Here is a 14813-nt window from a genome sequence, read left to right as displayed (position 1 = left end):
AAAACGGAGGTGATGCTCTTTGGGGAAGCCAAATGCCTGTGGACTCCTGACTGGTGGCCGCAAGATCTAGGCCCAGTCCCTGAACCCAAACAATGTGTGAAAAATCTTGGAGTAAAACTGGATCAGGAGCTTTCATTGAAACAACATGGAAACCAAGTGGTTGGCTCCTGTTTCCATGTCATTGGGCTTCTCCGTAGAGTGTTCCCCCTGCTCCCTGACACCACTAGAAAAACCTTGGTACAGGCGCTTGTGCTGAGCAGGCTTGATTACTGCAATGGATTGCTGTTAGCTGCCAACGAGGGGGTCATCTCCAGATTGCAGGTTGTACAAAACACTGCTGCACGCCTTGTCCTTAATGTCCCTGCACGTACTCCATCTAAACCTCTGTTAACTAAGCTTCACTGGCTCTCAGTGAAACAGAGAGTACTGTTTAAGACATGTTGTGTCATCCATAAGTGCCTTACAGGGAAAGGCCCTGAATACCTGACAAAAATATTTAATGCCTACGTTCCCTCCCGATCTCTTAGATCAGGAGATCTAGAACTCCTATGTGTTCCTAGGATTAAGAAGGCAAGGCAAGGGGGTAGGGCCTTGTCAGTGGCTGGCCCGAGGCTGTGGAACATTCTCCCCAGAGAGATCAGACAATGTAGGGATCATCTTCCTTTTAGGAAGAAACTAAAAACTTTTTTCTTCCAATATTAGTTTTATACCTCATTGTAATATTGTAATATCCATACTTTGCAGGACCTGCTCTGTTCAAAGATGACGCCAGAGGCGCGGAGATACTCCTTCGGGAGTCGATTCCCAGCGCGGTACAAATCTGAAACAATCTGAAACAAATCTGAGGGCGACAGAGAGCATCCCTCGGAGGGGGACAGAGAGCATCCCTCGGAGGGGGACAGAGAGCATCCCTCGGAGGGGGACAGAGAGCATCCCTCCCAGGGGGACAGAGAGCATCCCTCCCAGGGTGACAGAGAGCATCCCTCCCAGGGTGACCGAGAGCATCCCTCCCAGGGTGACCGAGAGCATCCCTCCCAGGGTGACGGAGAGCATCCCTCGGAGGGCGACAGAGAGCATCCCTCGAAGGGCGACAGAGAGCATCCCTCGGAGGGCAACAGAGAGCATCCCTCGGAGGGGGACAGAGAGCATCCCTCTGAGGGTGACAGAGAGCATCTCTCCTAGAGTGAAAGAGAGCATCCCTCTCTGATTCGTACACACATGTAATTCACCAGTTAGTCTAAACACATGCTCAAATGCCATTTCTGCTTCTAGGAAAATGATAGATAATAAACCTATGCTTCCCCTGGTGACCAATTTGGGAATCAAGCCCACCACCACCAATGTAGATAAAGTTTGGCCCATAGTTTTGCGTCAGTGAAGAGAAATGTAATGGGACCAGTTAGACCCACAGTCCAAGGGAGGCTCATCCTTCTTACAAGATAGGATCACTCTTGCCTCCTGCTAGAATGGTGGCCCCTGACCACTTGATATGACCTCGCGACTCATTTTAGGATGCTCTCCCATGGCCTTTTGATTTAACCTCTCTTGTAATTACAGGAAAGTGACTCCTGACATGTTGATGAACCTTTTTTGTCATCAAGGACGATCTGTTGATGACCTTCAAAGGGTCCTATGCGTTTGGTTTATCTGATAATATTGGTCCTCTGCTTGCTACCAACAACTAAGGCAGTAACTCTACTGACTTCAGATTGCAATAGACCCGGCTTCTCCAAAGAGGAGCTTGTGAGCTTCTGGTATCTCTCCAGCTACCTGCATGTAGCTCTCGTGTGTAGCCCAGGCTTCAAAATTAGATGTTTTTGCTTGGTTGAATTAATATATGTGTACTAGAATTCTGAAGCCTGTATTTGAGATGAATATGTATTTAGTTTCAGAACTCATGAACTGATCTTTTGAGGAAAAATTGATTTCTAAAATATATTTAAAGCTGTTATTTGAGTGATAAATCACGACGCTTCGAAGAGACGTATTAATATGATTACCAAGGGCCGGGGGTATTGCACCCGTGGCCGACATGTATTACTCATACAGCTTTGGAGAGACGTATTATTAATAATAACACCATGGGCCGGGGGCATTGCACCTATTGCCATCATGTATTACTCATGCAGCTTTGGAGAGACGCATTATTAATACTATTACCATTGGCCGGGAGCATTGCACCTTTGGCCGTCATTTATTACTCATTCAGAGTAATTCCAAATTGCTGGTAATCATGCACGGGACGACCACTACTATGATCTTGTCTAACGTGGTCACTTTTACAACACAAATAATAGTATCTCAGGAGCTTTTCTTTGATCTTAAGTGGGTCTTATTACAGAAAAGGTTGAAGACCCCAGCAATAAACAATACACAGATGTGGGGAGCAGTGCCTTCAAAGATGGTAGAATTTCAGAGAAACATGTAAATAGAAACAATATATTCTTTTTATATATCAAAAATTCAATGTTTACTAGAAAAATGTTTTTCCTTGACACATTCTGAATCATATTGATGGTCATGAATTACTATAGTAGTCCTATGTTCAGCTCTTCCTAAAAGCTCTGATGTCGCTGAGTATTTAATCACAAATGCTGATCCTCTGAGAGTGGACTCATCAAGGTGTAGTCAATTGCTGTGAATCAATAAACCACTAATGCTCTTTGTCATCCCTCTGAGGGTGACAGAGAGCACACAGGTTTCACAGTTGTAAAATATTGATCTGAAAGTGCTTCTGTTGTAAATAGAAGCCTGGAGCCTGGTATCATTAAGGTTGCTTTATTCAAGTCTTCAAGATGTTAAGATAAGTTATAGAGAAGACCCACCAGGAGTGACCAGCTTGCCACTCAGCCTGCTTGGTTCCAACTGCCAGTTGTCACCAGGCTAAGCCCCAAACACTCCATGATGTCACCAAAGGTTCTAGTGGTGATATCATGTGAATGACTATGAAATCCCACAGGTAGAAAAGAGACAGACTAAATAAAACACATCTCCTTTCTTTAGGGAAATCATCAAGATGAAAATAGAATAGATAAAATTAGCTTTAGTGTACACATACATATACAAGTACACAGCACATTCTAAAAGATAGGTTATTAAGATTAGTGGGTCTCCCATTTCAGCCTCTTCACTCTAACAGCTCACCCCATGCTGGGATGATTAAATCCAGTAAATGGCGGGAGCTTCACACAAGCAGATCCTTCAAAAATCCATAACTGCACAAGAGGTGGTCACAGTTCTTTGTTCTTTGTTCTTCCTTTGCAGCTGTGATCTCGTTTCCTATATGGCTTCCACCTACATGCACTCCTCTGGTACCCCTTCTGCCCGTACCTCCTCCTCCTGCAGGGCACTCTTCTAGCCCCCCCACCCCTCCCCCTTCCTTATACCTCTTCCTGCGGGGCACTTTTCTAGTACCCCTTCCTCTTGTGCCTCCTCCTGCAGGGCACTCTTCTAGTACCCCTTCCCTGTACCTCCTCTTGCGGGGCACTCTTCTACCCCTTCGGCTCTTAACTACTCCTTCATGGCACTCTTCTAGTAATGCTTCTGTTCGTTCCTTACTCTTCTGAAGAACACTCTTCTAGTATCCCTGCTGTTCGTACTTCCTCCTGCACCGGGATCTACAACAAGGACTTCTGGCAGGTTATTCACTGTTAATGTAATAAAAAAGTGGCAGAAAACGAAGGTGGAGCACAACTCTCATAGGGGTGAGCTGCCTCTGTCTCCTTGGCACTGATTTTACTCCCTCTGAAGCTAGGGGTTGCACAAGCAGTGCCAGGGGTCACAAGGGGCAATCCAGGAGTCGTAGCTGCAAATCCTGGCAAGCCCTAAATGATGCTCATGCATGTGACCCTGTTGAGAACATGATACAATGTGTTAAGTGACTCCATTCAGAATATCAGAATGTGCTGCGTTTTGTGACTCCATTCAGAATGACACTGTGCTGTGTCATTACCATTCAGAATATCAGTTTCTGCTGTGTCATTTGACTTCATTCAGAATGTTACATTCTCTGCTTCGGCATGCGATGCCACAGAATGTGCCGTGTCATGTGACCCCAGCCACTGTTTTCTAATTGTAGATAGATCGAAGTGTTTCACTTCTAAAAATACTGCCATAACTTTAACATCTTCTCTGGAAACTGATTTCACTTTGATTGTTTCTCTGTTTTGCAGGATGTCAGAAGCACCCTAAGCAGGTAAGGTTGGTTTATTATCCTCCTCTCAGTGTGTAAGGAGCAAGTCTCGCTGCTGCAGTGTGTAAATGCCACTACTAAGCTCACACAAGGTCCTCATAAAATCACTTTGTTTCCTCAAAAAGAACCTTAAGTCCTCAGAAAATACCTTTGATTCCTCTGAAAACGTAAGTCCTCTGAAAACTCCCTTGTATCATTAGGACATGCTCTTAAACGTTCCTAAATCCCTGTGAGTCATCTGAAAACTCCTTTGAGTCTTGAAATAATTGCTACAGAATGAGCTGCTGTCCTCACAAAACATATTTGTATCTATAAAACTTAACTAAAGTCTTCAGAAGAGTTCCCTGAACATACAGAAAACGAAGGCACATTCAGGAAACTTTTCCTCCGGTTTTCCTCAATTCTGAGTTGTGCAAAAACTCATTCAAAGTTTCCTAACTACGACAGAAGCAGTTTGTAAGAAGCAAGATGGCGGCCGCGTAGTGGTGGCCGTTTGCAGTGAGAGGGCGAGGGCATGAGTAAAACAGTGTAAAACTGGAATACCTGTAAATATTAGTAATTTTATGAACCGGTGACCGGGAAAGCCAAATGCCAAATGATTAATGCCTGTACCTGGCGGGTGCTCTGGGTGAAGATATCGAGATCGGCGATAGTGGTTGGAACACCATTCACCTCTTGCTGGAGGATCCATTTGAGGAGGCGGAGCACAGTGAGTGGCCTGGAAGAGAGACTACCGAAGAGAAGCCGGCAGAGTCTGCGGAGCTCGCGGAATTCGTGGAGTTCGCGAAACAAGACAGGAGAGATGCCTCCAAAAGCGGGAGCAAAAGCTGCAGTGGCAGCGCGGAAGAAACCCGAGATGGAGAAGGTGACACCCGACGAGGAGGAGATGTCACGGGGGTCACAGATGTCCATGGAGGAGCTCGCGAAAAAGAGCAAACCGAGTACGGCCAGGACCCACCAGAACACTGCCTCCATTGCAGAATTATTCGCAAAAAGCGGTAAGGAGAAGGGCACGAAAACTGCGCTGAAGCCGGAAGTGGGGGGCCCAGACATGGCGCGTGGGACTGCAGGCATAAAGCAGGGAGAGATTGCTGGTGCAGGCACCCCACAAACCCCCCCGCAAGGAAGACTATCAAAGGGGGCCATGAATCTCACCCAACATTGGAGGTTCCCAAGAAAAATCGGAAACCATTAGATCAGGCTACACAAGGGAATCTGGCTGCTGTGGGTGAGACGGCGCAAACCGGTATCCAGACCCCCCAGGCAACAATAAAGGTCCCACAGGTCCAACGGTTCCCCGGGGTGCCTTTGATAGACACAAACAATGGCAATGAAGCCAGTGACTTGTTAATAATGGATAATTTAGACCTTCCAGACACAGGAAGTGTTAAGAGTATCCAGGACTCTGAGAAAGAGAAGGACCCCAGTGAGTGCTTCTTCTCTGTATCTGAAGGCGCGGAGTGGTCTGTAGAGGACGAGGAGCATAGCTCTTACCTGGAGGACAGCAATTTAGAGTCAGAAAGTGACCCGGAACAAGAGCTTGCAGCAACCGCAGTTGAATCTAATGTAGGGCCAAAAGTTCAGGAGCTGCCACAACGTGATCGGAGTTGGGATCATTCCTCCTCAATGCTATTACAGGGTAGCCCTATTTTGGAAGCTTCTCATCCCCCAATCCTGGAGGTGATTCACCAGGCAATTTTAGCACACAGAGAGGAAGCTCGCCAGGATAGCCGTAAAGCCCAAGCGGCAAGGAGAAAAATGCAGACTGTGGTGAGAAAACTCCCTAAAGCCTGTGCTAATGTGGGGGATAGAGTCTCTAACCTTGAGGAGAGGGTAGTCTCGACCGAAACGGAAGTAGCGACGGCCACCAGTAAAGTCGAGTCCCAAGGTGCTCAAGTTATTGATATACAGTGGAAATTAGAGGACATGGAGAACCGGCTCTGACGGAACAATCTCAGGATCCTGGGAATTCCTGAGGGTGTGGAAGGGGCTGACATAAGAGTCTATGTCATCAAATTTTTTCAGTCTGCATTTTCCGAACTGTCAAGTTAAAAATTGGTCTGGGGAGATACAGAGGGCGCATCGCACACCCTTCAAAATAAGACGCACTGCAAAGGAGGGAGATAAACCAAAGGCGATTTTGATTTTTTTGGGCAATTTTATTCTGAGGCAAGCCATAGCTGATATAGCGAGACCTGATGCGAAGAGGGCAAGCAAAGGGATTCCGTTTTTCGTACGCCCATACTTTTGCCATTCGACGGTCGAAAGGCACTGGAGACTAAGACAATTGATAAGGCTCTTTCAAGAGAAAAAATTGCAAGCATATTTGATAAACCCAGCGCAGTTTAAAATAATCAACGAAGGCCGGACACAATATTTCTCCTCAGAAATAAAGGCACAAGAGTATCTGGACTCGCTGGGCAAGCAATGATTGAGTTTTCTCTATTTACTCTGTGTTCTGAGAATCAGGCTGGAGAAGTAAGGTACAACGGGTTAAAGATGGGTTGCAGAGGGAAGGCTTGGTGCAATAGGCTTAATAGGGTATACACCTGTTACAACGCAACTTTTACAACTACCTACCATTACAACGCAAATTTTACAACGCATACCATTACAACGCATTGCGCTGGGGGGCGCTCTAGGATAGGGAATAAGTTTAATTTACTATCCAACACCTTCCTTAGTGTCCACGGGGACTGGAGTTGGAATAGTAAATTATACTTACCACTATCCAGCACCTCTAAGCGCTATGCGTTGTAATGGTATGCGTTGTAATGGTCGCGTTGTAATGGTAGGTAGTTGTAATGGTATGCGTTATAACGTCATACATCCGCTTAATAGGTGTCACGGCTGCTGCCATATGTATATTTTTTTTCTGTCTTATAAGTTAGCCCTTGCTGTTTTCACTGCAAATTCATCACATGCTCAGACGCGTTCTTAGCGCTTCACGATGGGGGGTTAAGTGGGTGGGGGGGTTAGGGGGGAGGAGGGGGCTGTCCGGGAGGGATGGGGGGCAGGGCAGAGGGTGAGGGGGTGCAAGGGAGAAAATTCTAAATAAGAGTGATTCTGTTACTATACAGTTTTGATTTGCTATATGTTTGGGTTTGTTAAAGGTGTAGTGGAGACTCAGATACAAATGTTACAAATGTTACAAATGCAACAAGGCACCTAGGCGGAAAATGTAAGCGTCAAAATGATGAATATTAGAATCTGCACGATTAACATCGGGGGGTTGAACGACTGGAGGAAACGTCAAAAGCTTGCTCATTTTGTTAAACTAAATGGAATTGATGTATTATGTCTCCAGGAGACACATCTGCCTTGGGCAAAAAGGAATTTGATGAAAAGAAGAGGCTCATCACAAACCTCTTCAGTTAGGGGGGTTGCAATTCTGGCTAGATCATTCTTGGGGGGGGCTAAACGGTGTAAAGCTTACTGCCAAGGGAGATGGGCAATAGTTGAATTAAGCACGGGGTACACACTATGTGTGATATACGGCTTCAATCAGGATGACCCTGAAATTTTTGATGCTTTAGAAGTGGACTTAGCAGGCTGGCCTACCCCAATTATAGTCTGTGGGGATTTTAATATTTCTGCTGACTGGATTAATCAGGCGTCATACACAGGACGTAAACCCAGAGTATTTCGGGCACTCACTGCTCTTATACGCTCACATGGCTTGAAAGATGTTTGGGGGTACAAGGAGCCAGCCAATCCTGATTTTACATATTTTTCAAATCCCTTTAAAAAATATACAAAATTGGACTATTTCTTTATTTCTGCGTCAGAATTAGGGAAGGTTAAGATTAAGAAACTACCGAAAGTAATATCGGATCATAATCCGTTGATATTGTCCTATGAGGTGGAAACTATAGAAAGGGTTAAATCTAGTTGGACGTTTGAAAGAAGGACGGATGTTAGATTTGTAGATCATCTTAAGAAGTGGACTGTGGAGTTCTTTAACGCTAACCGCTACAGCACGTCAAGGAGTGTGGGATGCATTTAAAACCGCCCTAAGAGCGGAGACCATAAGCTGCTCTGCAAGAATTAGTAGGGAGGGTGATAGACTCATGGGTTTACTAACAGAAGCAGAAGAACAGCATGTGCGAGATACTGTAGGTGGAGGGGATTGTGTTGAGAGCCAACAGAAATTGGCAATTATAAAAGCAGAGCTTCAGAAATTAGTAACACAAAAAGCAATTAGTGATTACCAGACCTCTAGGGCAAAACTTGATGAAACTGGGGAACAAGCGGGGAGAGCACTGGCACTAAAAATAAGACAGGAGAAGACTAAGAATGTGATCTCTAGTATAAAGGAGGGGGGGACGGGCTATACGGATCCGAAGGATATTCTAGGAGTGTTCAAAAACGTTTATCAATTACTGTATAACGAAGAAAGGGAAATTAGCAGTAGCTGTGAGGAGCCCCGGGATAGGGGCCCGCTCTAGCTGAACAGGAGAGAATAGAATTGGATAAAGAACTGTCTATGAGCGAGATAAGAGCGGCGCTACAGGACCTAGCGGTAGGAAAAGCTGCTGGCCCCGATCGTATTCCTTTGGAGGTCTATAAGAGTATCGAAATGTAGATTGCCCCTATGTTAATGGATCTTTTTAATGGGATTTTATATTCAGGCAATACACCAGATTCATGGAAGGAAACAAATATAATCGTGTTTCACAAGAAGGGGAAACCAAAGGAAGACCCGGGGTCATACTGCCCAATCTCGCTCATAAATGCCGATACAAAGTTCTATTCAAAGGTGTGGGCCAGGAGATTGGGGGGGATTATTGGGGGTCTCGTCTCTCCGTGGCAGCATGGGCTTGTTCCTGGGCGAGGTACCACCGATCACACCAGGCGAGCTGTAGCGCTGTTTGACGCCCATGCTGTCTCGAGGGGGGGGGGGTTGGAGGGGGGGAGGGATGGCCATGATCCTCCTCGATGCTGAAAAAGCCTTTGACCGCATGGTATGGAAACATCTATGGGGCATATTGGCTGGCAGAGGTTTTGGCTCACAGGCTTTGAGAGCCCTTAAGGCAATGTATCAAGACCCGACAGCTCGAGTACAAGTAATGGGGGAGCGCTCGGATGCCGAAGTGAAGAAGTGTGGCTCACTGGTTCGAGGCGGCAGACCCGTAAGCAGAGGACGGCCCGGGACCAGGGTTCGATTCCCGACGCGGCAGGGTCGTGGACCAGGGTCAGCGGGCTCGATAATTCTCGCCTCGGTGCCTACTCTAGTCAGGGACCACACTCGGCAACTCTGGGCATTAGCTTGCCTCATCTTCACAATGGCCCCCCAAGACCGCCGGGGATGCTTGGTCGCACCTTAGAGATACCCATTAGGGACCATCTCTCAGGGTGAGCCAGGACGGGTTCCCCAGCGGTCGAAGCGCGGAGATACTCCTCCGGGAGTCGATCCTAGTGCTATATCAACCCGCAATTAAATTAAATTAAATTAAATCATAATTAGGAGGGGGACTCGCCAAGGGTGTCCCTGCTCCCCGATTCTTTTTTCATTATGTATTGATCCCCTGATTCAGAAGATTCTTGGTTGCGCGCAGATCAGCCCAGTAATGCTTAACGGCTATGAAAATAAATTATTGGTGTATGCCGATGATTTGGCAGTCATTACCCCTGATCCCGATCAAGCGCTACCGGTATTGGTGCAATTAGCAAAGGAATTTGGCACTCGGTCTGGGTACTTATTGAACGAAGGAAAGACGCAAATAATTTGTACCAAAGATATGAGCAAGACAGATGCCAGATTTGTTGATTCCGCGGTATACCTGGGGGTGAAAGTGAATGCCTCTGTTGATAAGATTATTGGAGACAACTATGGGCCCCTAATGAGGAATATAGAGGCCGACCTGAAAAGAATTGATGTATTGCATTTAACCCTGATAGGTAGGTTAAATGTTTTAAAAATGTCCATGTTTCCAAAGGTATTATACCTGTTCAGAGCTATTCCTCTCTTTGTAGAAGAGAAACTGATGACAAAATTGGAATAAATATTTATTAGGTTTATATGGCAGTATGGAAAGATCAGGCGCTCCACTAAATATATGTCATTGCCCCCAGAAAAAGGAGGAATAGCTATGCCGAATCTTAGGCTTTACCATTGGACATGCCTGTTGACCCAAAAACAATTAAACAAATGTCCCTGAAGGAATTATTTCAATTCTATCCAGTAGATTAACAATATTGCCACAAAAGTGGTCAACAATTTAAACTAAGCAAAGGAAAAAAGAAAACAGATTTAAACTGTTTTTTATTACTCAAAATTATTTCTTTTTGGATCTTTTTTTCTTTCTTTTTCATACACAAATCTAAAATATGGCAACAGAAATACTACTATATAAGCAACAAAAATTCTCAGTAGTATCAGGCAACTTTTGCTATATACATGAAAAAATAAATATCATGTCGAAAACAGTACTTTATAGTAATACAGTTATTTGGTACTCAAAATAATGTAACAGCAGTGAGCAAAACGTTGCCAGGCGTCGACGTTTCAGTCCTTAATTGGTTAAAACAATCCATAGGACCATCTTCAGGACCATACGCTGCACATATTAATCTAAAAACCAAATGTACATATCAATATCAAAACCTTGCCCTAAAAGCATCATCCACCCAGTCCAAAAAATTTGTGACTGAACCTGTGACACATGCCTTAGGTATGTGACATAAAATAACCACCAACACCAAAGAAAACCATTATCAACGTGCCATCACCATAAGCATACGCAAACTAATTAACGCACATTGCACACATAAAATCTGGAAAGCAAAAAAAGGGGGGCTTACCCAGGACCTCCAGCCGGAAGTCATAAGGTTATGCTCTGCATAAACCTACTGTCTGAACAAAGAAATCACCATAAGTATCACACGCTAATCTCACTATCAAGGATCAATAGACGCCACATGACAGTACACCTACCTAAAAAAGTAGATGTTATCTCCCAATATTCGAATTCAACTCGAGTGATTCATGTATTATGTGAGAATCAATGTAGACCAAGGGCGAGATTTAGGCATTAGTCCAAGTCACTCGCAACACCTACAAATCATAATGAAATCACACATTAGAATCCACACTACGAACCGAATCGTGTAGATGTAAGCAGAAATACAAGAAGGCTGTAGAATCTACTCTCCAGCACCAACAGTGAACTTACTTAATGGCGTGAGTGAGCAAGCCGTCGTCAACAACTCCGTATCGGCAACTCAACAGGAGCACCGGCTACTTCCGCATTTATGCGTTCAGCGCGTGATGACGTCACACGCAGGGGGCAGAAATACACTACCATAAACGCGTCTAAGGCACAATAGCGTCCCGCGTCACGGGGACCATATTTGTAAAGTATGAAGCAGCATGAGTAAGTGCTGCCGGCGTAAGACAATATCAAGAAGGATAATTGCCCTGGCCATGAATTAAAGGCACACCAGCTCTAATGAGGGGGTCAATTTGTAAAGGTAATTAAATAGCAGCACTTCACTGATGGTGTCAACATGGAAACCATCTTCTGTCAATGTCCCATATAAGTTCTGTGAATGGGAACTCGAGGCGGTGCCCAATTAACCGATCTTAAACCGAATGACCTTCAGTTACAACAGAGCCAGACACAAATTAAGTACGGAGTAGGCTCAACATACTCCACTTTGAAAGCACTATTTAGTGTTGCCGTTCTCCAGGGGTCATCTATTAGATGGAGCAATATATACACCCAAACTCTTCCAGGATAAACAAACCATAATCGGAGATTTCAAGGAAACAAAACACAAAATGAGGTCAACAAAAGCCTTCATTGACTCACATCATGGCCACAGTATGCCATTCAATCAGAGAATTTAAACCCCTGTCTACAGTGTCACAGGTCCAGATCCACTTATTCTCCCTCAAAGTGAGTAGACGATCAACATTCTGGCAACGTTTAGTGCATTTAATGACATCAATTACAAACCACTGCATTTCATGGGGCATATGTAATTTTTTCTGATAGTGTTCTACCAGAGGGGCAGTTGAAACATTACATCTTATTCTGGACTGATGCTGTAACACTCGTTTCTTTACTTGCTGTGTGGTTTTACCGATGTATGATAACATGCACGGGCATTGTATGCAATAAATAACGTTCTTAGTGTTACAATTTGAGTGGTGATACAATGTAATGTTTTTGCCATTCACAGTACAGTTTTTTAGTGTTTTAGTAGTCCCACACGCTGCACATGAGCCACATGGGAAATGCCCAATCACAGGTGGTAACCCCCATTGAGACTGAATAGTGTTAGGCGAGGGTTCATTGTAAGCCCTCACCAGATAATCTCTCAAGTTCCTTCCTCTTTTGAAGGCGAAACGAGGTAACTCCAATTGAGGTTCAACCTTACAGATAAGGTGCCAGTTCTTCTTTATAATGGTTTTGATTTGATGGGATTCAGAACCAAACGTTGTAACACAGGTCAAAGGCCTTGTGTTAATCTCAGATAAGCTAGTCTTGTCTTCTTTTTTTATCAGCAGAGCCTCTCGATCATAATACTAGGCCCGCTTCATAGCCCGTTTCACTAGTCTGCGTGGATAAGACCGCATTATCAATTTCGGTTGTAGTACTCTTGCCTCGCGAAAATAATCTGTCTTCTTGGTGCAGTTGCGTCGAAGACGCAAAAACTGCCCAAAAGGCAGATTATCGCGTAAACTACGCGGATGATGACTCTCATATCTTAGGAGGGTATTTCTCGCTGTAGGTTTTGTATACAGCCTCATAGCTAAGATGTTGTTATCGTTGTAAATGGATAGGTCAAGAAAATTGATAGTAGAGCTGTCACTCTCTAATGTGAATTGTAAATTGCTGTCTTGTCTATTTAGCCATTGATGGAATTCTTTCAGTGTAGTCTCTGTACCATTCCAAATTAAGCAAACGTCATCAATATAAAGTAAATAATGACGTAGATTATTGGAATAGGGATTGTTGTTATATACTACCCTTTCCTCAAAGGTTGCCACGTAGAGATTTGCTATATCAGGCGCGAAAATCGCGCCCATTGCCACGCCCTTAACTTGGCAATAGAAATCAGAGTCAAAGATGAAATAATTCTCATTTAGAGCAATTCTCGCACATTGAACTATAAAATCAGTGGGAACCTGGTGTGGTCATATACGTGTCTCCAGAGTGTCACTAATTATAGAAAGTGCATCTGCTTGAGGAATGTTTGTATACAAACTATTAATATCCATAGTTACTAGGATGTCGCTGGTTGGATCAAATGGTTGGCCTTCGAGTTTAGTGATCACGTCCCTGCTGTCTTGTGTATATGACTTAGTCAAAGGAACAAAAGGTTTCAAGAAATAGTCGACATATTCTGCTAAGGGTTGGAGTATGGACTGGCATCCCGCCACAATAGGCCTACCGGGGGGCTTTTGACTGTCTTTGTGGATTTTAGGGAGCGTATAGAACGCTGGTATCATAAAATCCTTTTTGTTCATATAATCAAATTCTTTAGTACTTAACCAAAGCCCATCCAGGCCTATGGTTGTTAGTGCTAAGATCTCTTTACGTATTCTCATCGTAGGATCTCCTCTGAGTTTTTTGTAGTGTGTGGGGTTATTAAGCTGGCGTAAAACCTCCTTATCATAATCCATTTTATTCTGCAGAAAGATCCCACCCCCTTTATCCGCTGGCTTCACTATAAGATCATCCAGGTTGGACAGGGACTGTAACACTATTTTGGCCTCCTTAGAAAAATTATGTTTAGCATATTTTCTATTCTGAAACATTTGTTGAATTTCATTAAGTACCACATTCTCAAACGTGATAAGGTCTTTTGGCATCATATTAGTGGGTGGAAAAAAGGTTGAGGGACACTTTAGACCACTGATGTTAGATTCAAATGTTGTTTGGGGATTTTGAGAGAAGTAGAACTTCAAACGTATGGTACGGAAGAACTTATAAAGCTCAACAAATGTCAGAAAAGCATCATTTCTATTAGTAGGGACGAAGGACAGCCCATGGCTCAATATCTCCAGTTCCTGTGAACTTAACTCATGTGAAGATAAATTGAAAATCGGAACAATGGCTAAACTCTGATTATTTAACATTTCTGTATCAAGTTCTGGAGTTACCATTCGTAATAACTGTTCCGTGTTTGGCGGAACCCCGGGGTATACTGGTTCCTGTACCAACCCCTCCTGGTGTTCCGGGAACGACCTCTCTGATGTTGTGTGCCCCTCCCTAAAAAAGAAGGGGTGTTAGATCCTCTTCCTCCTCTATAGTTTGAACCACCACCTCGATTTAGATTCTCGTCAGAACTTGAGGACCCAGTCTCGGAAAAGGTGATATGTCTGGGGACCTGGTTTGTCTGGTTATTAGTAGACTGAAAGAAATCTTTTTTCAAGTAGGGATACGTTCGTTCTTTACTATAATTTTTTTAATCTTTTTGTAGTTTTTCAGTTTTTTTTAATGATATTGTTCTTTTGAAAATCAGTGATGATAGTGTCAAGCTTTTTTAGAAACTCCTCAGTATCCGTGGCCACAGAATCTTCACGGACCTGTTTCTCTAGTTCTGCAATTTCCAACCTTAGTTTGTCAATATGTTTAAGTGCCGTCTCTATGCTCAAGACCATCCAGCT

General features: G+C 44.1%; 1 protein-coding gene across 1 annotated transcript in view; it reads left to right on the top strand.

The window, feature by feature from the left end:
* The window catches only part of LOC147710178 (E3 ubiquitin-protein ligase TRIM39-like), a 112393-nt gene that overhangs the window by 73634 nt on the left and 23946 nt on the right, over positions 1 to 14813 (top strand). Inside the window, exon 4 of the mRNA XM_086920866.1 lies at positions 4173 to 4195. Coding sequence (XP_086776992.1) covers positions 4173 to 4195 — 23 coding nt within the window. The remainder of the gene's footprint in view (positions 1 to 4172; positions 4196 to 14813) is intronic.

This window comes from Lissotriton vulgaris, chromosome 5 (assembly GCF_964263255.1).
Source record: "Lissotriton vulgaris chromosome 5, aLisVul1.2, whole genome shotgun sequence".
Taxonomy (NCBI): Eukaryota; Metazoa; Chordata; class Amphibia; order Caudata; family Salamandridae; genus Lissotriton; species Lissotriton vulgaris.
This window is presented reverse-complemented; position numbering and strand designations above follow the sequence as displayed.